The sequence below is a fragment of the Centropristis striata genome, chromosome 17 (genome assembly GCF_030273125.1).
Source record: "Centropristis striata isolate RG_2023a ecotype Rhode Island chromosome 17, C.striata_1.0, whole genome shotgun sequence".
Classification (NCBI taxonomy): Eukaryota; Metazoa; Chordata; class Actinopteri; order Perciformes; family Serranidae; genus Centropristis; species Centropristis striata.
This window is the reverse complement of record NC_081533.1, coordinates 26,607,587-26,631,271: the sequence shown is the minus strand read 5'-3', so window position 1 is coordinate 26,631,271 and position 23,685 is coordinate 26,607,587. Positions and strand designations below refer to the sequence as shown.

At 38.5% G+C, this 23,685-nt stretch overlaps 1 protein-coding gene across 1 annotated transcript in view; it reads right to left on the bottom strand.

The window, feature by feature from the left end:
- nrxn2b (neurexin 2b) overlaps nt 1-23,685 on the bottom strand; it is a 948,314-nt gene that overhangs the window by 455,588 nt on the left and 469,041 nt on the right. The window contains exons 10-12 of the mRNA XM_059355183.1: nt 20,854-21,237; nt 16,634-16,837; nt 12,556-12,582 (exon numbers count right to left, since the gene is read on the bottom strand). Coding sequence (XP_059211166.1) covers nt 12,556-12,582; nt 16,634-16,837; nt 20,854-21,237 — 615 coding nt within the window. The remainder of the gene's footprint in view (nt 1-12,555; nt 12,583-16,633; nt 16,838-20,853; nt 21,238-23,685) is intronic.

The window sequence follows — 23,685 nt, the reverse complement described above, 5'->3', positions numbered from 1 at the left end:
GAGTGTGACACCTGACAACCTGGGGCGGGTGACAGCTTCTGTGACAGAAATATCGCGCTTGTGCAAGTGTGGGCATTCATTTCTCTGCCCACAATCTGTGTCAAATGATGCATACACCTGTCAATGCAAGTGTGTGTGTGTGTATTTGTGTTTGTAGGTGTCAGCATTGGATAGAAATACACCATCCCAGTACAATTAGTGTGCTACCATTGCTGGTCTATGGTATAGTTAAATAAAAAGCTAAAATGCAGACCTAAATTCACTTATCTGGAAAATTACTCAATTACAGGACGGGAGTGGGTCATTGGAAAAAAATATACTGAGGTATTTAGTTACTACTAAATGGAAATCGATAGGATTTTGTGCATGCTTCCAGATGAATTGGCTCCCCTATCTTGGGTTGCCTCTTGCAATTAATTTGATACCGCAGGTTTTGTTTTTTGAGCAAGGTTAGCTCACTATCTTACACCGCTGGTCGATATGTGCACATACAAAACATCCTTCTGCCATAGATTTCTATCCTGTATGTGAAGTACTCAGTGCCACAAAGTTCCCAAAGGGATGTACTCTATCAGAGGTGGTGGAAAGTGTTTGTCTGGAACAAAGACAGAATCAACTGAAAACTAAATAAAGTGTTCAATTAAACAAAATAAGGTATACCTTGAGGAGTAACTTAAAAGAGTAGCTTAGCAGCCTCTGGAAGACTTGTTTTTACTGCTTTTTGAACATCTCACCTTGCTGTGGTGATGTAGAAGTGTAAGATTAAGAAAACTTTATTAATCTGATGATGGGGGAATTCAACCACTGTGTTTAACCCATCCTTTTACACACCAGTGAACGCACCATGCTTAGGAGCAGTGGGCATAACATTTCTGCGTTCCCGGAGAGCTGCTATGGGGGTTAGACATTTCATCGGGTAGTGTTTTATAACTGTTAAGAAGAGTGCTTGTTGTTAGTATTAGTATTTGCCAGGTGAAGTCAGTAGAAAAAATATATTGAAAAAAGGACAGTTGCAGATTTATTTGTTGTGTGGCTGTTAAAAGCAAGCTAGAAGAGTCAGCCATAGCATTTCCTCTGCAAATAACTTAACAAATAAGACTGCTAACTGATGAGTGGGAAGAGGAAATGAAAGAAACAGTCCTTCACCTGTCAGTCCTGGGATTGGAACCAGTGACCCTCCGATTACAAGCCTGATTCCTAACCTTTAGGCCACAGACTGCCCTCTGACTGTAGTCTAGGACAACAACACCCTGTGGTTACAGGGTGTCAAAAGAAACAACAGCGTAACCAATAGTGTTTTACTGCACTCTTTGGGTTTCAAGTCTGTTTCATCACTAGTGTAGTCAGTAGGGCTACATGAATTTTGCTAAATATTTCACTAGATTCAACTGTTACACCTTGGTGTACACAACCTGGAGAGTTAAACCACTGGAGGTCAGCTCAAACAAGATTTTCATGGGATGTTGAGTTACTCTTCAAGTTTCTAGTAATCCTCTAATAGTACTGATGGACCTTTCCAGTCTGAGAGGCTGAGCAGATACATAGCATTAGTTCAACAACGGAGAAGAACAGATTGGTTGTTTGAAATCCAGACAAATCTGTGCGCACTCTTGTTTTATTTGCTCGAACAACAGTTTCAGGTCCCCCTCCCATTCAGATAGATTTTGCACCGACCTGGCACGGGTCTGGCTAATCACAACCATTTATCCAATATGGAAAGCTTGGGAGCCTTTGTGCTTTACATAATATATGTGATAACACAGCCCAACCACTTCAAACAACACAACTTTACATGTTTAAATTCCGCGCAATGCATACGCCAAAATCTTATTTTACTTGCACATGATACACCAATCCATCACCATGTTTCCGTTCAGGTGGGATTGGAGGTGGATGGCATAAACAAACCCAGGACCTATACCCAGGAGAACGGGGTTCGTGTCCCATGTGAAAACAAAAGTAAACGATGCAAACAGCACTTAACTTCCGTGCATCACGTTTTTTCGTACCTATGTCACTCTCCGTAGTCAAATTGTTCTAGTACCTACTTCACTTCCGGCCTTTACGGGTACTATACTAACTCATATTTCTGAAAAGGTCTGATCATGTCAGGCTGAAAGATTCAGTGTTTCCCCTATATGCATCGAGTAGCGGCTGTAGGCAAATGTACTGCATGCATTTAGGCCTTTCTGGTGATTTGCAAGCGCACAAAAAAATGTTCTGCAAGTGCAAGCAAACAATTTTCCACTTCACCTTCGCTGCTACAACTCCATCCTAGGGGAAACACTGAGATTACAATCATTATGCTTTTCAAAAAAGTAAAACAAATAATAACCTGAATGCCACTCCCCTTTTGTCTGTGAATTGGTCTGGCTTTATAATGCTCACAAGTCAGTAGGTTTATTCCTTCATTTATAGCAGTTAAAATTGCGTATATATTACACTCTATGAAATAATACGCCACGTCAGACCCCATTGCTCATAATAAAAAGCTACTTGAGAAAAAACAAAATTTTCTACTTTCCTTGCTAATTACCATGTTTTTACTGCATGGCTGTCCAATAATTTCCTGTGCAGTTCCAGTGAGTTCAAGCCTCCAAATTTACATCCATTACCAAGTCCTGTGCACTTGTAATGGGACATAAGGTAAGGGTGTCAAGGTCAGAAAGCTGAATCTGGTTGTTGAGTTGGCACATTGGTCAAAACCTAGAAGATTTTGTAATCAATTAGTTTTCTCTACACACAGACAGTGTGGTCTGGAGTAAGAACTTGCAGGTGGATAGGCCAAAGGGTATGACATTAGCAGACGGAGTGCTCGCGCCCCACATGCTGGCCATATGTCATGCCAAATCTTATCTCATCTAAGCACTAAGAGAAGGTGCTGCTGGCTGCTGAAAGGCCACCTTCCAAACAGATATCATCAGCCTGACACCCTGACCTGACTGGAGCTGAAGGCTACGGCTCTGCTCCCGTAGCGTTAAGGTGGGAGAGACAGGTCAGTGTAATACAATAAAAACACAAGCCTGATCTTTTACTTCCAAAGCCTCACAAAGAACTAGAAATATAAAGATCAAATAAGAGGGCACGAGTTGAATGACTGTAGTTTAGAAACAGTAGCGGTATTAACGCCACAATAAACAGAGAGACAATAAAGTGCTGGATGCCAACAAAGCCTGAGAGCTAATATAATTAGTATGCTAATGATCAAGTAGAACTTGATGGTCTCAAAATGCATTCAAATGTAATGAGTCCCTACTACTATGATGAGTCTTACTGCTTATGTTCTTTTGGTTTGCTAATGCAAGTTTTATGGAATAGGAGGGCAATGAGACTTTTGTCAACTTTTGCCAAATATTACAGTAAGATTCCTTCAGTTCACTTGGGGCACGGTTGGGATCAGGGAGAACGCACCAGTTTCACCCTCTTAAATCACAGAGCTCTCCCCATTACTATGTACTTATGGTTGGGAAAACTTGCAAAGAGTTTTCCTAAGAGGAAACTTTTTATGAACTCTCAAATCCTGCTGCTCATCACAGCCACCCATCCATCTGTTTTATAATCACAAATGTGGAGCTCCAGGTGACATATTTGGCTAGCCTGGTTTAGAAAAAGATGCCACACGACGCCTGTTATCCGGTGTTTTAAAATATTATTTTTTTGGCAATTTTTCTGCTTTATTTGACAGTGACAGAAAGTGAAAGGGGGAGACAGAGGGGAAGACTGTGTTCGATTTATACCTGCAGATTTGTCCTGAATAATTCTGATTTGAATGTGCACAACTGGCGAAACATCACTCAATACAGTTAGAGACTACAATATAGAACTAAGGCACACCATCCATCCATCCATCCATCCATCCATCCATCTAGGGGTGGGCGATATGGCCCTAAAAGAATATCACGATATTTCAGGGTATTTTTGCGATAACGATATTCTTGACGATATTACAAAATACTGAAAAAAAAGTATAAAATAGGATTTTTTTAGTCTGTATAAATAAATAAAAAACATACAACAAAATAAAAATCAATCATAAATCTAAAATTTACTGTAAATTGCAAATCTCAGCAGTTGCCAAATACAAAAATATTACTCTTGACTCTTGAGTATTAGCAAATAATAAAAATAACCATTTACACCACTATGTCAGAAAGTAGGAATGTTGCCAATATCATGATATGCAATTTTTTTACTCATAAAAAAATATACCGGTATTACTGTGAACAATACGATATGGCACACCCCTACATCCATCCATCCATCCATTTTCATCCTCTTATCCGGGGCCGGGTTGCGGGGGCAGCAGGCTAAGCAGAGAATTCCAGATGTCCCTCTTCCTAGCCGCAATCTCGTTCTTTTGGTCACTACCCAAAGCTCGTGGCCATCGGTGAGGGTTTGAACATAGATGGACCAGTAAACTTGAACTTGAACTCCCTCGCTCCTTTACCTTTAATATGAAGGCACTCAGAAAACGCAGATATTTACATGTAAAAATATTAGTGCAAGCTATTTTGGCAATCCTACTAAAATATTATCCTAAATTAGTTGGAGCAGCGATCATCAGCCCCATACGCCAAAGCTTCCAGCCAGGCCTGCAGAATAATTTCAGGCCCTGCAGGATTTCATGATTCTACAATCAAGTTTTTTTAAGCGGGAACCTGAATGCACACGTAAAAAATTGAAACTATTGTGTAAAATCGACCCCGCCAAAGTTTCTTACAATACAGCATTACAGTCACGTTAGATGATGAGCTCCATTCACGCTCCATGCGGAGTTATACCCCCAATTAAATCAGCAGATATCCCCACCAGCTAGCCAAACACTCTCTCTCTCTCTGTCAGTCTGCTGAAGGCAGTTCAGCCAGCCAAACCTAACTAACTAAGTCAAGTTCTCATGTGAATCATTTTTGTCTGCAGCTTTGCTTTGAGAAAAGTTAAGGTTTTAGCAAATAAACTAGCCTAAAAAGTTCACCATGGAATTTGTGATTTTTTACCGTGCAGTTCGGGGGGGCCTGAATTATAGCCTAATGAATTCAGAAAATGTGAGGAGGAGGAAAAAAATGCATTCTGGTAATATCTAGCATATTTACAATGACGTTTCACAGTTTTTAACCATCACTCCCCAGTGAACTGCCTCCTTGGTGGAAATCTGAGAGCATTTTCTAGTTAAATATCTAATATCATTCTGGATTTCCCATGTTTAATAGATTCAATACTGATGTGGACAAATAGAAAAAGCATGAATTTAGTAAGAAAGAGAAGATATCAAACAACGATAGGCTAACTAGGCAAAAGAGCCCAGTGGGATCACTGTTTGTTCTGATAATTATAACGGTTAATAAAACATGGTGTGGTTTTCTGAGGCTCCTGTGGTTTTATTGTATCCCTTTTAAGATCAAAATAGAAAACCATGCTGTTCTCTTGGTGGCGTATTGTGTCACTAGTCACCATGTATTAGTCATCTTTAGACATTGACATTGTGTTTTGATTTGTCCTCTGTTGTAGAAATCAGGGAGGGCAGTATTCAATATTTGATTACAGCATTCAGTGGCCGTCTATGTGCAATCAGAATATACATTTACAAATATTAAGTGACACATTAATAGTGCCGCTTACACTGCAAGTAAACCTATCTGCATGGAGCAGCCAGCAGAGACTTTACTAGCCTGATTTTCTTACTCGAACTCAAGGCTTTAGTTACTGTAGGTCTCTGGAGAAAAAATCGACCGGGAGATGTCACGGCATTGAATAAATTGTTGTCTGTAGCTCTCCTCTGGTTTGCTCCCTGTCTCTTTTTTCCACTTTCTCTTTCTCTCTCTCCCACACATAGTCTCTCCCCCTCCTTTCTGCACTCATATTTTGGGATCTTTTATATAGTGTGGTGTGTGACTGAGTGGCCATGACGCAGGCTACGGCTGTACAAGGGTGCTCAGTCAACCAAAGAATAAAAAGATTAAATAAAATATTCCTTTGCAAAAGCGCTGAAACCCAGTGTTCCATATATGTGATACATTATTGCTCAAGCAGCGAATACGGCATCAATATTTAAACACAGCAGCTGAATTAAGAGGAAATCAATGGGCGAAGCGGTCTTTCCATTATAATTATATGAAGAAGGAATGTATAAAACTACTACACCTTCTGACACAACATTTGCCACATCAAAACATACAAATGTGTAGCGACCCCAACCGCCATATAAAATCATTTACAATCGTAGAATCCGAGTCGGTTCCAGAGAAATGACTGAGATCCCTGTGGAGGGATAAAAGGAAAAAAATAGCTTCAGTCTCTATCTCCTCCCTACTGCAGGGACATCTCTCATCATCCCCAGTGCTTGGACGCCATCTAGTGGTCGACCCGGGGTACACACATCCTCTGAGCATTATTTGAATGTGTGTCATGCCAGTGGCTCCACACATAATAAGTGGTGTAATTCGTCATACGCTGAGACCACTTCCATGCCCGGCGGAGGCTTTTGAAGTTTTTGGATTGCACTCCATAAAGTCTGACATAAACAGCGTTCAAGTGCATTTTAAGTGCAGAGACGTGACACGCATACAGCAGAGAACAGGAACAAACGAGGTTCATGTGTTTACACATGTGTGGGATTCTACATAAGATCCAATACAGGTGCATTTCAATACATTAGAATATGATGGAAAAGTCAATTTCCAGTAGTTTAAGTCAAATAGCCCCAACCAAGTATTGAGTCATATAGATGGACAGACTTTTCAGAGGCCAACATTTCCATATTAACCCATAAGAACCCATGGTGACACCCGTGTAACAAACACTTTAAATCTCCTAGAATCTCCCATATTCAGCTTTATGCTTCACCTTAACTCATTAAATCGGTCTATAGTTTTGTAATACACATGGTAATTGTATTTATGTTTATAATATTTATATATAGATAGTAATTTACAATATACATGTATAGGTATTTACAATGTAATATAAATTGTTTATAGTATATATATATATATATATATATATATATATATATATATATAATTGTTTATAATATTTGTATGTGACTATATTGATTATTCATATATATATATATATATATATATAGATAGATAGATATATATAGAGATATATAGATATAGAGACCTGTTAAGGGGTAGGACTCACTAGGTTTTTTTTACTTCTTCCTACTCCCTTTCGAGCTTGCAGAAAGTGTCTGTTTTCTCAATTTTTTTTTCTTTTTTGTTTTGTTTTTTATTTATTCATCTATTAATATTTAAACTTGTTTTTTTTTTTATTTGCTTGCATGTTCGAAATAAAGACAATCAATCAAAATCCCTAAGTGACGTATACTCAACACCCTGGTGTGGGGGTCATGTGACTTTGACAAGAGACTTCTCCAAAATGTTTCTGTGACTGGAAAAAAAGCTAAAAAGCTAAAAAGCGAGAAGTTTAAACCCATTTAATAATTCTAATATGTTAATAGGGTGTCCTTCAACTTGTTCTCACCATATTTCCTGAACAAATTACAGTCACAATTTTGATATATGTTATGAAGATGCAAACAAAAAGGCACATGGTTATTTGTTTTTATTTATTAATGATTTATAATTATTATTATTATTATGCTTCCTAAAAACAAATCTGAAAAATAATTTGTGTCTCTGTAAGCAGAAAATGTGTCTAGTTTTTTTCATTTTAAAACAAGAAATATTTTAAACATATATACCATAAACGCCCAATGTAACGTTTATTTCGCATCACAGATCTTTGACATTTAGGGATAGGGTTTTTGAAAAAACATCATAAATGTGTTCTATGTGGTCCACTTGGTCTGTGGTATATCCTCCATCATTTTCCATTACAGATAACTGGGTCTGAGTTCTTATGGGTTAAACATACTTTTTAAAATTGGTCTTTAGTAAAATCAAATTTTTTTTTAAATGTAAGCCATAATCATTATAATAAGAAGAATTTAAATAAATTAAGACATGAAATGTTTCGTTCTGTGTGTAATGGATCTATATAATGTATTATTTCCACTTTTTTGATTCAAATTACTGACATAAACAAACTTTTCTTTGATATTGTAATTTATTGAGATGCACCTGTATTGGAGCTCATTCACCAAAAACAACTTAACCCTTGTGTTGTCTTAACTTTCTGTACATCACTTCTCCTAAGGATCAAAAATTACCCATCTTCACTAAACCTCTTCAATCAAGCAGCTTGATTGAATTTTAATACCTAAATATATTTTTGTATGAAGGAAAAAACTTGTGAATATCTTGGTTATCCCTCTTATAGTGCAGAAAAACTGGATTTAATCAGTGGAATCCACTTGTTTTTTTTACAACACACCCGTAGATGGTTTTATGCTTGACTGAAGTTGGAGTTTAATTTTTTTTATTATTTTTATTGCTAAAGGTATTGCACACCAGAGATAAGGTCAACTATATTTAGTATAAAAATATAGAACTTGATATTTTTCCTCATTTTAACTATTATATGTTATATTTGGAACCAACATTTAAAATGTGTCATGATTGTGTTTTTTACACATATTATTTTATATAGGATCCTTCACTTTTCCAGACATTGTTTATCTAAAAACAGTAAAAAATAAATAAATAAATAATAATTATATATATATATATATATATATATATATATATATAAACATACATACACACACACATATATATATACACACATATATATATACTATATTTTTGTGTTGTGAACAATAGCCTTCCTGTTTGTATTCAGACATTTTTTAAATTAAGAGGACATTATAATTTAAGAGTTGTTTTTTTTTAATATTTGAAACATTTAACATTTAACATACAGATGTGTTTCAGTTGTGGGGGTCAACTGTGGAATGGACTTAATGATGGGTTGAAACTGTAATTTTAACATGTAAAATAATGAATGATTATAATGTAAACTGATTTACATGTAAGACAATCAAAGATTATGAATTAAACTATAATGTATTTGTTTTTGTTTGTATTTCTATTGCCAGTATTCAGGGTTTTTCCTTGGATTGTAGGCAGAAATAAGCCATGTGCTTCAGCCTATTGCTTTTCTCGGTTTTTAATTTTAGAGAAAAATTGTGTGACATCTGATTTTCAAGATGTACACTATATAGTCGGAAATAAAGATCATTCATTAATTTATAGGTGGGGATTTTTTAGGTTAGAAATGTTGATCCAGTAAGTCAAAGTGGAAAAATAATATTTATCAGGTCATATACAGTTGAAACCAGAAGTTTACATACACTATGTAAAAAGACACATATGCTTTTTTTTTTCTCAGAGAATCACTTTTCCTGTTTTAGGTCCGTTAGGATTACCAAAATTATTTAAATAGAAATAGAAATAATTTTGGTAATCCAAACGGACCTAAAACAGGAAAAGTGATTGCCTGATTTCATGTCAGACAGTGAGAAAAAAAGCACATGTGTGCACATCTTTATTTCCGACTATATAATGTACATCTTGAAAATCAGATGTCACACAATTTTTCTCTAAAATTAAAAACTGAAAAAAGCAATAGGCTGAAGCAGATGGCTTATTTCTGCCTACAATCCAAGGAAAACGCCAGAATACTGGCAATAGAAATACAAACAAAAACAAATACATTATAGTTTAATTCATAATCTTTGATTGTCTTACATGTAAATCAGTTTACATTATAATCATTCATTATTTTACATGTTAAAGTTACAGTGTAAACTTCTGGTTTCAACTGTAGATCTGTTTGTCTGTCTGTCTGCCTGTCTGTCTGTCTGTCTGTCTGTCTGTCTGTCGTTATATTGATTGAGAACCATGTCATCTTATAATTCATGATTGGTTTTGCTATTTATAGGGCAGAAGTTGGCCTGTTAAATAGTCTGTTTAATGATTTATTTATTTCCCTTTATTTGACAGTAGAGCCGGAGATAGACTGGAAAGGATGGGGGAGACATAGTTTGCAGCAGTACATGGGGCACACTCTGCCAGGTAAGCTACAACAGTTTTATTTCATATCCTCTACTGACACTACCTAATGTGACAGCTCATTCAGAGTTTACTTCCTCCACTCCAGAACTATTCAGGTTTCTACATTTGGAGTCCGGTGCTGCTCCCTGCTTACATTTATTTGGACTTTCTTAACTTGCTACTTTTCCTTTCAATGTCTGTCAGTGACTGTGCACATGGCACTGCAGTCTCATGCTCTGTAGCCTGCAGAGTCCTGAGCTATTTTTGCCATTTTTAAATCCTTGTCATTCTGCCTGTATATACCAGGCACTTTGACTTACTGGACTAACATTTCATACCCCTAAAACATAAAAAGAACATAATATGTGACTTGAAAATGATGCCTTTTTTACTTTCAAAACACAATCATGCTCAATGAAGAATTTTAAATGTTGATTGCAAATATAACATAGCAGAGGTAAAATGAGGATAACACATACAACATACAATATATATACCTTATCTACGCTTTTACTAAGCCTATAATCATCAAACAAATTTTTCAAAAACTGGCATAGAGTTTCAAGCCAGTACTTTAGATGGAAGGTGACAGTAGCGCTCTACTTTGGATACTTTATTACATTTTGATGCCGATACTTTTGTACTTTGACTTTAGTAAGTTTTGAATGCAGGACTTTTACTTGTGGTGGTTTAGTCTGCAGTGGGGTATTGGTACTTTTACTTACTGTAAGTAAGGAATCTGAATACTTCATCCACCACTGGTTGTGTACTATTTTCAGAACAATCCACGATACCGTGAGCCGCGAAACTCAAGGATCAAGGTTTGCATCTGGTATTACATTTGAAATTTGTAAAGTCAGCTTTATTGTGTAAAGGTGATGGTTACAGAATCAATGGGCCTCATTCACCAAAACCTTAAGTTTCTGGTGCAAAGAAAAGTCTGCATCTGATTCATGATGGTGAAATTGTATGTTCCCATGTTCACTCCTAATTAGCATTCTTATATCTCTTGCAAACATACAGCAGCTTTAAGTGCACTGTTTTATGTCTTCATGTAACAGACTGTGTTGGCTGTGAAGCTGTTCCTTGCACCAGTGAAGTGAACACAATAAAAAGGTGCTGTTGTTTAAAAGCATCTTTTGTTTCACCTTTTAGCCTTTAGGCCTCTTATCTTTAGATCTTATAATACATTTGTTGTGCAATTAGATGCAAAGGTAGAAAAATGTGGAGTTAAAGTTACAAATTTCTACACAGTAAATTCTACTCATAATTCAGAAATTGTTTCTATCAATAGCACTCAAGAAAACTTTACCCACATTTCAGAATTTTACTTAGTATTCCTTAGTATGTTTTACTGCTTGCTTGTTTAGTTTACATGGGTGCTTTTTTTTTTTTAGAAATTTCTATTAAATTGTAAGTAATGTTTAGAGATTTCCTGTGTGGAAATTGTTACCTAGCTTTTTCAAAGTAAATTTCACTCTACTTTTTTTTCAGTGAAGGTAAAGGGCAAGCAAATCCCCGTTAACCCTCCGGCGTCGCAAAACACGCCCACGGTGAAATCACATGACATCTTTATGTCAAATATATACAAAAATATAAGTTGTATTTTGCTGCCTCTACAGCAGGTAGAGGGTGACATATCTCCCTCCTGACTGCAAACTGATGATATGTACCATGCATTTAATAAATACTGCCAGATTCTATTAAGTCACACTTTCCTTAAGGTAAATAAACAAATGACTTCATTGCTTTTTGATGATACCTCCTCAGTTAATCTTTCCACCCTCGCAAAAACATCATGGAAATTAAAGAGCACACATATACACAGACATTGTAGCAAACATCAGGTTTTCTCCATTTTTGTCACTGTGGCTGGCAGCACTTACCTGTGGGCTAGTTGTTCAATTGTCAGTAGCCATGATAGAAATAACAGTTTGCTATCATTCTGTCAGCATGGGGCAGAAAAACATTAGCTTGCTCCGAAAACAAGCACGCACCAGGTGGTGCCGTCTCTCAGCGGATACGCAATTAGCTTTCTGGGGGCCAAAACGGTTTGCCCCACATAGAAAACAAGCAACACCTGTGTGTGCAGCCGAGTGGAGCCGCATAATAGAAAATAGGAACATCCAACAGGGGTGTGTCAAGTTGCCCTTTTCTGAATGCATTTTTGGAGAATGTTGACAGGGAAATGAATAGAATGGGTAATAAGCAGGGGAGAAGTGTGGTAGGCAAGCGAGGATGAAAAATCCTGATAATTATGGAAGTGAAGCATTAATTAAATCCGTGACAGAAAAAGGAAAATCAAAGTGACAAGAATGTATGGAAAGAAAATAAGATGCGTTGGAATAAGATGTGGTCGAGAAACATATAAATGAGGCGGGTGGAAAAACATAAATGAAAGATGGCAATGAGAGAGACTGATGTGTGACAGAAAAAAAAGAAATTCAACACATTCGAAAGTAAGAAAATATGGAAGAGCGATGCGGGTAATGAGAGAGGTTGCCATGAGGTTGGGAGAGAGCAGAAAAGGGCCACTGCACAGAATCAAGATGAGAAAGACAGATACATTTTAGTCAGAAAAATGGATAGAACCACTTACTGAGGCTACAGTCTATCCTGATACAATCTGGCGGGAGAAAGAGCGAAATGGTGAGATCAAATAAAAGAGAGAAAGAAAGAGACAGAAAGAGGATAAAAGAGAAAAAAGACATTTTACATCCTTCAAGGTACATTCTGCAGACAACCAAGCATTGCTCTGGGGCCACCATCCGGGGACAGGCTCTGAGTCAGGATCACCCTTTACCTCCATCAATCCCACCATCCATCCCTCTTTCCACCCGCTTCCCCCAAAGCACAGCAGAAGGCAAGACTTACACCGCGGGATCTGTATAAAATGTTTGAGCATGGTGCAATGTCAACACGGTGATAAAAATATGCAAAGTGCTCTATTGTCAGTGTAACAAACACTTTAAACGTGATTAGAGAGCGGCATCAGAATGCAAATTGTATACTTGGAATTATAAGGTTCTATCTGAGTGGAGTATTTAACACGCCATCTGGCAAAACCTTCACATTTTCAAGGCTTTCTCTGTCATTTTTTGCCCTTTCCAACGCATAAAAACAACAAATATGACAAATGTATTATTTTCCTCACATACAGCCTCATAATTTCAAATGCACAAAATATTTTCAGTCCCTCTTGTCAAATTTACCAGCAATTTCAGATGCTTTTTTGCCTTCTGCAGCACTTCGGGGCATGAGAAACCCCAACAGTGTAAAATGACAAGAAAGGGTGATCTGCACATCCCAGCCACCTCACGCCTGGTGCACACACACTGCAAGAAATAAGACCCCCACTCTGTATTATTTGCTACAGATCGTGCCACAAAGACACGGAGAAATATGCTCTCATTTTACAAGCTGTGTTGTCAGAATGGTGGAGTATCAGTAAACTTCCGCTCTGGTTAAGAGCAAGAAAGTCAATTACTCTGACCTTTTACCTCCCCTTGATTTGTTGGTTGGTAAACAGACACTCCTGTTAATTCAGCCCCATCTAGTGGCTGTAAACTGTGTGTGCATGTGGCGGCGTGGTTGGGTTGTGGTCTCGAGCTGTCAACCGCTACAGAATAGTGGACACAAACAGCCAAGGACCAGCATCACGCTGTAGAGAGGTGGGGCTGACACAAATACGGTTCTGTTAAAATGTATTTAAAGGCAACTGTCCTGAAAGAAGGAATGCTTGTGCAGTATACCTGAAAGTAAACAGGTATTTAAAAAGAAACTGAAATGTTATTTTATACAAGCTGTACAATTTTAGATGTTGTTCTTACCTTTCCTTTTCTTACCCTTTTTAGGTTTATTGTGATTGACCTTACCTGTGAATGTTTGATAAAGTGAGAATATGTTTTTTCTGTATATTCTGTTTCTGTCTCTTGTTCCTATGGTCCCAGCTAATGGGGATCCTTAATAAATAAACAAATAAATATAACAGCCTATAAAAGTTGTCCCTACATAGTAAAAAAGTTTTTCTTTTATTGATAATTAATTAAAAAAAGAACGTCTGATGCTGTTAAACTAGAACGCACCATCTGTTAGAATGACAGACTTGGCTTCAGCTGACACACTGAACAGGTTATCATCATTATCTATCACTAATAAATATCATTAGGGCTAAAGCTGTCCAATTATAGCTTTTTTCCTTGTGATTAATTAGCAGGATTTTAATTATCTCAACAAGGATTAAAGCCTTTACAGATATTGAGGATTCTGTGCTGATGCGTTTCACTCTAGTTGGTAATTAATTCCCTGCCTAAAGAGCACTACAAAAAAGGGGCGTCTAAAAACAAGATAAAAACACTAAATCTGAGGGAAATTAACTTGGTGCATGGACATATAATTTCACTTGACAAGATTTCTTGAATTAAGATTGTTAAATCTAGAAATAAGCATGTTGAACGCTTAAAATAAGAAATTAACTCTTAAAACAAGATAAATTATGTAACACTTCTAAATCTAAGTTTTTTTTTCATCTTGGTAAGAACCAAATAATTTGCAGTGAGTTAAGAAAATCACGAGCTGAGATTTTTATTTTGGGTAAACTGGTGAAAAGTGAGAAATGGGAATGTAGTTTCCCGTTTCTCCGTGGGAAAAGGGTGTAGAATTCATTTTAGGGCTTTGCTGCTGGTGTGTGTGTGCTTGAGGGGTGGTCAATATTATGTGTGCAACTTTGGACAACTACAGCTGTGAGCCGGTCTCTCTGACTGTTTGATCCAAGGGCCGCAGACATACAGGCCATTGAAGGGATGAAAAGTTCCATCTTCTGGCCCGGTGGGGTGTTTATGAGTGACAGAAAAATGAGAGAGGAAGAAGCGAGAGAAATAGAAAAAGAAAGAGGAGTGGCCACCTCTGCCCTTCCCCCTTCCTGTCTCATTAGTGGCTTAAAAGTCCCATTTTCTGGGGTGAAATTCTGTCACGCTCCTCCTGGTTCCCCGCTGAGAGTATGTACCTTCAAAAGAGCAGGACGAGACTTGATGTGTCCTGAAGTTGGAAGGTCATACACATCTTCCCCAGAGCACCAATATTCATTTAAATGAAATTTTTATAAGTCAAAAGGTCTGCCTTCCTGCAGCCAGTAATTCTTACAAACGCTACTCGACAATTTCTCCCCACTTTCCCACACTAAAATTGCCTTTCAGACTTCTTTACACCACCTTCTTCTTTGCACTCGTCTGTAATTACTTATGATGTGGATCTGCTCTTAGCGCTGCCTCTGGGCAGAAGTGGAGCCCCTCAGCTAACACCACAAAAATGGGAATAAAGCAGAACCACGAGGAGGAGCGACACCTTAAAGCCTCTAGACAGGTAAGTGGGGTGAGGGCTCAGAATTGGGGCCATGGGTACTGTTAGAGATGGAGCTTTTAAACAGTAAGAAGAGCCGCGAGGGAACAAAAGGTAGAAGGTGACTGCAGAGGAGATGGGGTGGGCTCAAGTGATATGGAGTAGAAATGGCTGCAGGGTGGCTCCCCACAGAGGGCCGAATGGGGGGGTAGATACCTTTACATTTTTACTTTTAGTTTCCTGCAGCAAGCACTTTATGAGATTGTGGAGGAGAAGTTTCTGCATTTTTAGCTCAGTTTTCTCAACCAAAACCAAGGAATGACTTCTTAAACCTGGAAGTAAGTTAGCATTTTAGCACCCTGGGGTCTATCCTCTCAAACTCAATGAGGATTTTGAATGGGTTTTTGGTTAGATGAGTGAAATAAAGTCTGTGGTTAACACAAGCTGAAAGGATGTTTTCGTTTTGTTGTACGACAAAAATACGTTATAAAATATGTCAGCAAATATCCCAAGTTTTTAAGTGTCCTTAAAAAAGGCGGGTGCTAATAAGTAGCTTAATGAGGCTACAGTGGTTGTTGGGGATGTTAAACGTCATCAAACCTCTCTCTCTGGTCCAACTCACAGCCTCTTGTCATGTTTTTCACTGCCCTTGCAAACTCTTATAGATTGCAAATTATGTAAATAAATAATTTATTATGCTACGGATTCGCTAGCTTGTCAAAACCACTGGTTAGCTTGTCGGAGACCGTCTGGAGCCAAACTGAGCTGGTCAAGTCATGCAACCGTGGAGTAGTTTGAGATAGCATAACACTAGTTTTTACTTCTGTCAGCTGCATTAACGCTTCAAACATAAAAAAAGTTTGTGAAGATTATCCTGCTGAACAAAACGCGTAAGCATCAAAAATGTGTGTTTGCCACAGAGCTTATTTTCTACAGTGATCCAAAATCCAATGCAAAAATCCCATAAGCGAATTCTCAATAGACCCCGTGGTGATGCTACTTCCGGGTTGACCTCCAAAAATACTTAATTTTGGCTCTTTATAGCCTTTCAAACAAATAGGAGGTCCGCTAGCATGTTAGCTTAATGTGCTAGCTTAACTGTACATGTAGCTGTTCAAATAAATTAAGCATCATACAAAACAAATCTGTCATGACTGAGGGACAAATATAGAACTTTTCTCCACTCAACTATCTGTCAATGGAAAAAATAATGGCGCCAAACTGAAAATGTCACACCATCCTTTTAAATTCAGCGGTAAAATACAGAGCGAAGATGAGAAGACAAGAGATGGCAAGGGAAAGGTTAGCAAGGAAGACCACGATGAGTCACGATAGCCTACCGAGGTTCACTATGAGCTTGACGCGGCCTCCGTCCAGCTCCAGTCGCAGGGTGTCCGCCGACTCCTTGGAGGTGGTGGCCATGAGCAGGCCGTACGCCCGCTGGGACATGAAGCGCAGCGCCACGTCCTCGGCCTCCGTGTGCATGGTGACCGGCATGATGATCTTCAGGTACATGCTGCCGTCGTAGCTTAGCACCGTCGCCTCTGGACAGGGGACAGACGAGACACAGTGAGAAGGGGGTGACATGTTACGGTAATTATCTGTCACATTTAATGCCAGTAGCCTAAATGAATTTGAATTTAGATGTAGAGCACATGGATGTTATAGTGTTAAATATTTCTATATTTACACTCAACAACAACAAAAAAATCGGTAACGCATTATATTAAGGTCCTTGATATAACCTCCATATCATCCAGCCTTACTACAACCCCAATTCCAAATAAGTTGGGACGTGGTGTTAAATGTGAATAAAAACAGAATGCAATGATGTGCAAATCTCATAAACCCATATTTTATTCCAAATTGAACATAATCAACATATCAGATGTTGAAACAGACATTGGTAACGCTTTATATTAAGGTCCTTGTAATAACCATTAATTAACAAGTAATAAGGCCCTTGTAAGTCCTTACAAGATGCTTATATAAGCTTATAAACACACAATAATGTTAAGTGTTAATAATGGCATTACAAACACCCATGACCCACCCATTATGTCTTTGCCATGCCTTTATTAATCTTATTTTGTTTGCTTATTGATATTAAAATATACTTTATTGCTCATCTATTATAAGTTAACTATAAGTTAACTATGCTTTTTGCAACTACCGGATCTAAAGCGAGAACAATGCCTTATTACTTATTAATTAATGGTTATAAAGGACCTTATTATAAAGCGTTACCTATGTCTTTTATCAATTTCAAATGGAAGCTTATATCACCTAATATAAAAAAATAAATATATTGTAAGTCATTATCATGAGATTTTGTCTTAAATAATAAGTTAGCTTCACAAAATGAAAAGTATATTTTGAGAGAGCTTCTCATTCACATTATTCTAAAAAATAAGTGAGTTATTGTTTTGAGAAAGCTTCTCATTATTTTGAGATACCAAGACATAATTTTTGAAAAAAAGTCATTGTGAGATACTAACTCATTATTATAGAAAAATCTTATTATAATGATTAACAGGTTTTTTCTCTCTCTCATTAAATCATTTTGTAAGATTTTTCTATAATAATGAGTTAGTATTTCAAAAGAAAAGTTAGTACATTTTCAGAAGATTTCTGATTACTTTAACCCTGTAAAACCCAGATATAGAAAAACGCAAAAAAAAAAAAAATGTTCAACCATTAAGATGTTGTTGTAGGAGGCCTTTGGGGGTGAAAATGGAGTGTTTTCAAAAATTTTATGTTTTAGTAAGTTTTTACGGAAACGTAATATTGCAACGTTGGGCTTAATGGGTATGTACATTTTACACGGAGTAGTATGATTATTTAAAAAATATTCAAGCCCTTCTGAAATAGTAACTTATTGTCTTGCAATACTAAATCAGTATTTCAAGATACAAAGTTATACTCCTTATACTGATAAGTAAATAAATAATTTCAGAGATTTAGTCTTTAGTTCATGTTATTTAGAGTAATTTAGATAAATGTTCTCATTATACTGACTTATAGGATCTTATTAGTTTCATCACAAGGCTGAGTTGTCATCTTTTTGGTTTATTGATTCATTGTATTGGCAATGTATTACATTCAAATGCACCCAGGACAAAAAACAAATACCCTATTTGTCAAAATAGGTATATTTGACTGCCACATCTCCAACATAAAATCAAGGGACCATTCTGCGAGAGCAATGATCAAAGCCACATGTGTCTGAAAATGCATCACAGTGATCAAAGGATAATATAAATCATCGCTGCACTTCTCAGGGATCTAAGTGGTTTTGCAATTTCAATGACAGCATGTTTGTCTCTCTGTGTGTTCTTGCAATTGCATCTGTGCCATGTCATTTATTGGTATTGTTATGTTATTAAATATTATTGCGCCTTCATTTCTGTCAGTCCAATGTTCGGTGTGTGTGCAGAATATGCTCAGGACTTCTTAAACCCGCTATTACATTTCCATCAGATGACACATCTACCACCCACAGCACAAAATGAAAACATTCATTACGGAAAGAAAGGACACCGCGAGACATATTCATAATGAATCCAATATCAGACTGTCCTGAAGCTTTTAGAAAAATGTCAAAAACAAAAGTGCAGATGGTTTCCGAGACAGCGTTATTCACACTGAGCACAGCCGTGGTTACTCTCTCTAGAATCAGCCATGCCATAAATAGACTGCTGTGTAGAGTGACAGTTTCCTGAGCACTGCTCTTATTTTTGCAGTGTGGGTCGATATGCGTCACCATAGGCTAACATGAGTCACTGTCACAGGGTAAATGAAACATTTAGGTTTGAGAAAATGATGGTATAAGATGCAGAAAAACACAGCTTTGGATGGGCAGGTAAAAAAGAGTGAATTTAACATAGATTTGCACATTTACGTACTAAGATAAATATGTGATACAAATCCTAGACATTATTATTCAACCCCTAGTGTAAAAATATTCATTATTATCTGAATTTAATGCAGCTTTGAAGGATTATTTAATATTCCCTGGGTTTGCATCCACAAGTCAATACCATTGATTGTCCTTACGCTGTGTTAATCTATGCTCTCAGGCTATTGACATAGAGGAATATGCAGCTGGTTATCAGAAAAGTGCCCCATGTCACATCCCTGCAGTAACGAGAAGCTCCACTAGATGGCAAAAGAGCATCACTGAAAGTGCACCTGGCATCTGAGCAGGCAAAGACAAAACTGTTAAAATATCACCCTTCAAAATAAAGACATTTCATCCTCTACCTCCACTGTCCTGATTTGAATCCAATCTCTCCTTCCCTCATTACCCTCCTTGTCCCTCAAAATCCCATACTGTCATGGCTCACTCACCCCCACGGACGTGCAAAGACAAACCGTGAAGCGAGGCGCCTGCAGCTAATTGGAATGAATCAGACGTACGTGGAGCTATTTGACTAGCTCACCTCCCCTCGTCGCGGCGTATGTGCGCCACCTGGGTTTGCGTGACTGACACAGATGGCGGCGGTAGGCCTGGCTGCTTTGTCACACTGCTGCTTCAGACTCCAGTCCCCCCGCCCTCCCACCCGGTGGGCCTCTAATACCACCCAGCCTCGGGTGGCATTCAGTCCCCACATCGCTCCCCGTGGGGCTGTTACTCTTACTATACAGCAGCTGTTTGGCTGTGTGAAATACAAGGCAGCATGTCGTTGAAATGCTCTTTCTGCTCTTGTTTTCTGTCTCTGCTTTATTGGATGGAGTTTTCAACATTACATTGTACAACATTAGCAAGTTTGCAAGTTTTCATTGTTTCATGTTTTGACCATCTGTAGCGTATGGGGCCTTGATTAGGAGAAGTTAGCTCATTATAGTTATTGTGTCAACTTGTGTGGCGTATTTTCTGGATTGTGCATTAAAGTTTGTTTACCAGCGTTGCCAACTCCTCAGTAAGGAAAGTAGCTATTGACTGTCCTAAAATTCGCTAGAAGTCGCTAAATGACGTAATCGCCTAATTTGCATAATTGACCATGTGCAAGTACTTGTAATGGAGGCTGTAGGAGAGAGGAATAACGGCGTTGGAAAGACAAAAAGTGAGTTAAAATCACCCTAAATATGTTTAGAACTGCAAGTGCGCTGTCTTCTTTCACAATTCCAACCCTCCTCATTTATCCGGCCTCGGGACCGGCAAAAGTGAGCAAAAAGAGACAGTGACTGTAGAGAAAGTGACTGTAAACCAGCCAGCGGGGACTTCGCGCATGCGCGATTTGCAAACTGGACACTAAGGGGTTAACTTCCCCTGCTCTGTGACAGCAGCTGGGAGAGACTCCTGCTTGAGGACTGTGCCGCCTGTGAGTGCTTTGGGACGTTAAGAAGAGTAAGAACAAGTCTCCAAAAGTCTCCAGTAACACCAGAAAAAGTTGCTAGATTTGTCGCTAGTCACTTATTTCAAAAATAGTCGCGAGGGGGGTCTGAAAAAGTCGCTTGTTTACTACTGTAAGTTAGATGCATGCATAAAAGTATAAACTTAATATGAATTCCAGACCTTCAACTACCATTGCCCATAAAGACACCCTTCCCTCCTTACCTATCTCACAGTTGGTACCCAGGAATCCGGTGCCGATGCAATCACATATGTACCGGTTCCAGCCCTCTTTGCACAGCCCTCCATTGCCACAGGGGGCGCTGCTGCACCTCTTCTGCAGTTCGCGGGTGCAGAAACTGCTCACGCCAAACGCGCTCTGGATCTCAGCCAGGCGGCGGACGTCGCGGCTCTTGCCGTCGATGAAGAGGTCACGGACGCAGCCAACATAGCCATAGTTAAGAAGCGCCGTCCAAACCTCCGGCGGCAGGATGAGGTCCGTCTTTGGCTCGGGGAGCCCACCAAGGTACATGTCGCTGTCCAGGTCCAGGATTTCACTTCCTTCTGGGGAGCTAAACGGCATGCTGCGACTGTTGACTGAGATAGATCCTAAAAGACAAAGAAGAACTCGTGTTAGCCCTTAAATTAGCTTTTTTCCCCAATATTTAGCTATGTAAATGCATATAGTGTATCAGTGTTGTTGTACTTGAGATCGGACTCTGGATTTTATTTCAAGACCACAACTGTGCATTTTTGTATTTACTTGTTAATATCATTACTGTGATTTTGCGTAAATCGTATTGCTTTGAGTACAACCAATAAAATGACTCAAATATCATTTGAAATTGTTGTCATCGTTATCCTTTTGCCCCCCTAAAGAGTGCATGTGAGTGACAGGAGAAGATGCCGTTTTAAGATGTCAGCCAACTCGTCTGTAATAACATTTGGTTACTTGAATCACAAAGATTTTTTGTGCACAACTACATAAAAAAAGAAAAAACAATAACTTGTAAATTCTGCAAAGCAACGCTAACGGAAACGGCTGGGACTGGTCTTGGTCTATGTATATTGACTTGGTCTCGGTTTAGGTGGTCTTGACTACAACGCTGTCTTGTATGTAAATGAGCATAAAAAGGGACTCAAAGACTGAAGAAATGTTTGGTCTGTAGTGTTGGGACAACGATGCTTTGTGAAGCATTTGCTTTATTTTATGGAGCCCTTAGATGGCACTTTTTGTTTAACAAAGGCCGAAAACACACTCAATTACCATTAAAAAAGCCTTTTTTTAAGCCAAGACTGCCATCAAGTGGGGTCAAAAAATAAAGCAACTGCTTCACGAAGCTTCGTTGTCCCAACACTAGTGGTCTGCATCGGTGGATGAGTGGGTGGGAGGTCAAGTGGGCAACTGAGTGAACGGTTGGATGGGAGGAGCAGTAAGTGGGTAATTTAGGGACATAGAGCACAGACAGGGACATGCAAGAGACAGGGAGAATAGATGACAGTAGAGTGTGTGTGTGTGTGTGTGTGTGTGTATGTGTGTCTAATGTGTCTGTAATAGGCTAAATGGAGGAGAAGGGAAGCAGAATGCAGCAGGGAGTGGGTGAAACAAAAGGCCCTCTATCTTTCTGTGATTAACGACTCCGTCTTAATTTTCTATTAAAAGCCAATTACAGCAGGAGCAGCAGTGAGATCACACGCACGCACACACACACACACACACACACACACACACACACACACACACACACACACACAGCCAGTCATTCACACCCTTGCTCATTATAAGACGCCATTAGGGGGAGATATAATGTCCTAGGTGCTCGCCCACCTACAGATCATTCATCAGACACCAGACACTCAAGCATGCAGATGCCCCTGTTTGTGCCCACATGCAGGCAGAGAGTCTGTCTGCAGGTAAATAAACTCACAATAACAAACACCACTGCATGTAATATTAATCTTACGTGAGAGTGCTCGTTTCTTAGCTTTTGTTTGAACTTGCTCTCATTAGCATGAACAGCCAGACGATTTCAGACTGTCAAAACCAATTCAGGACACATTTTCGACATCAATCTGAGTCCTCCTAATCCAGTGATACACTTCTAATCGTGTGCCTGAATGAGATTTACAATTCAGTGAAAATATTAATAGATTAGGCACATGTTAAGTCAATGTGCACATTCATGGTTTTGTAAGCAGATATGGAGCCTCAGTTGTCAAGCTGCACATCAGAGTGACTGATGTCACGCTGTGCAGTTTGTTTTGTAGAGCTATTTCTTGCGATTCTGTATGCATTTTAACTAGGGTACATCAAAGAAAATGACAAAAAGGCATTTTTTTTTTGTTTGGCACATTGTTAAAATTTAGACAGACCAATAAATATGCAAGATGCCTGTGGGTTTGGTTATTTTATATTTTGAATCCTTATTGATGATGATACCTCCCCAAACTACTATCTGCTACAGACAGAACTGTTATGGCTGGAGTGGTTTGTATTTTGGTTTGTGTGTGTTTTTCTTAGTCTCCTTTTAGGGACCGCCTCCAGCACCTCCTCCCCATATTGTTGTGGGTGGTCAGGCACACCTATGATCATTTACTGATTAGGCCACTTGACACTTATGAGCTGTCTGTGCTGATTGAAAGGGCAGTATATGGTGTAGTTTAGTGTTTGTCGTTTTCTGTATTAGAAAGTAGTTTGGGTTCAATTCGTGTAATTTGAATATTTTTTCATTGTGTGAATAAATCGTTGTATTTTTGCTTATACTTGATTTTCCTGTTCTGTTTTTTTTTCTTTTTACTAGTGTTGGGACAACGAAGCTTCGTGAACCATTTGCTTTATGTTTGACCCCACTTGATGACAGTCTTGGCTTAAAAAAGGCTTCAGCAATGGTAACTGAGTGTGTTTTCAGCTCTTTGTTAAACAAAGAGTGCCATCTCTTGGGCTCCATAAGTAGCAAATGCTTTAAGAAGCTTCGTTGTCCCAACACTACTTTTTACAAAAAATCCTGGACGAGCCCCTATTTATGTTATGTCACTAATTATTTAGGGGCTAGGGAG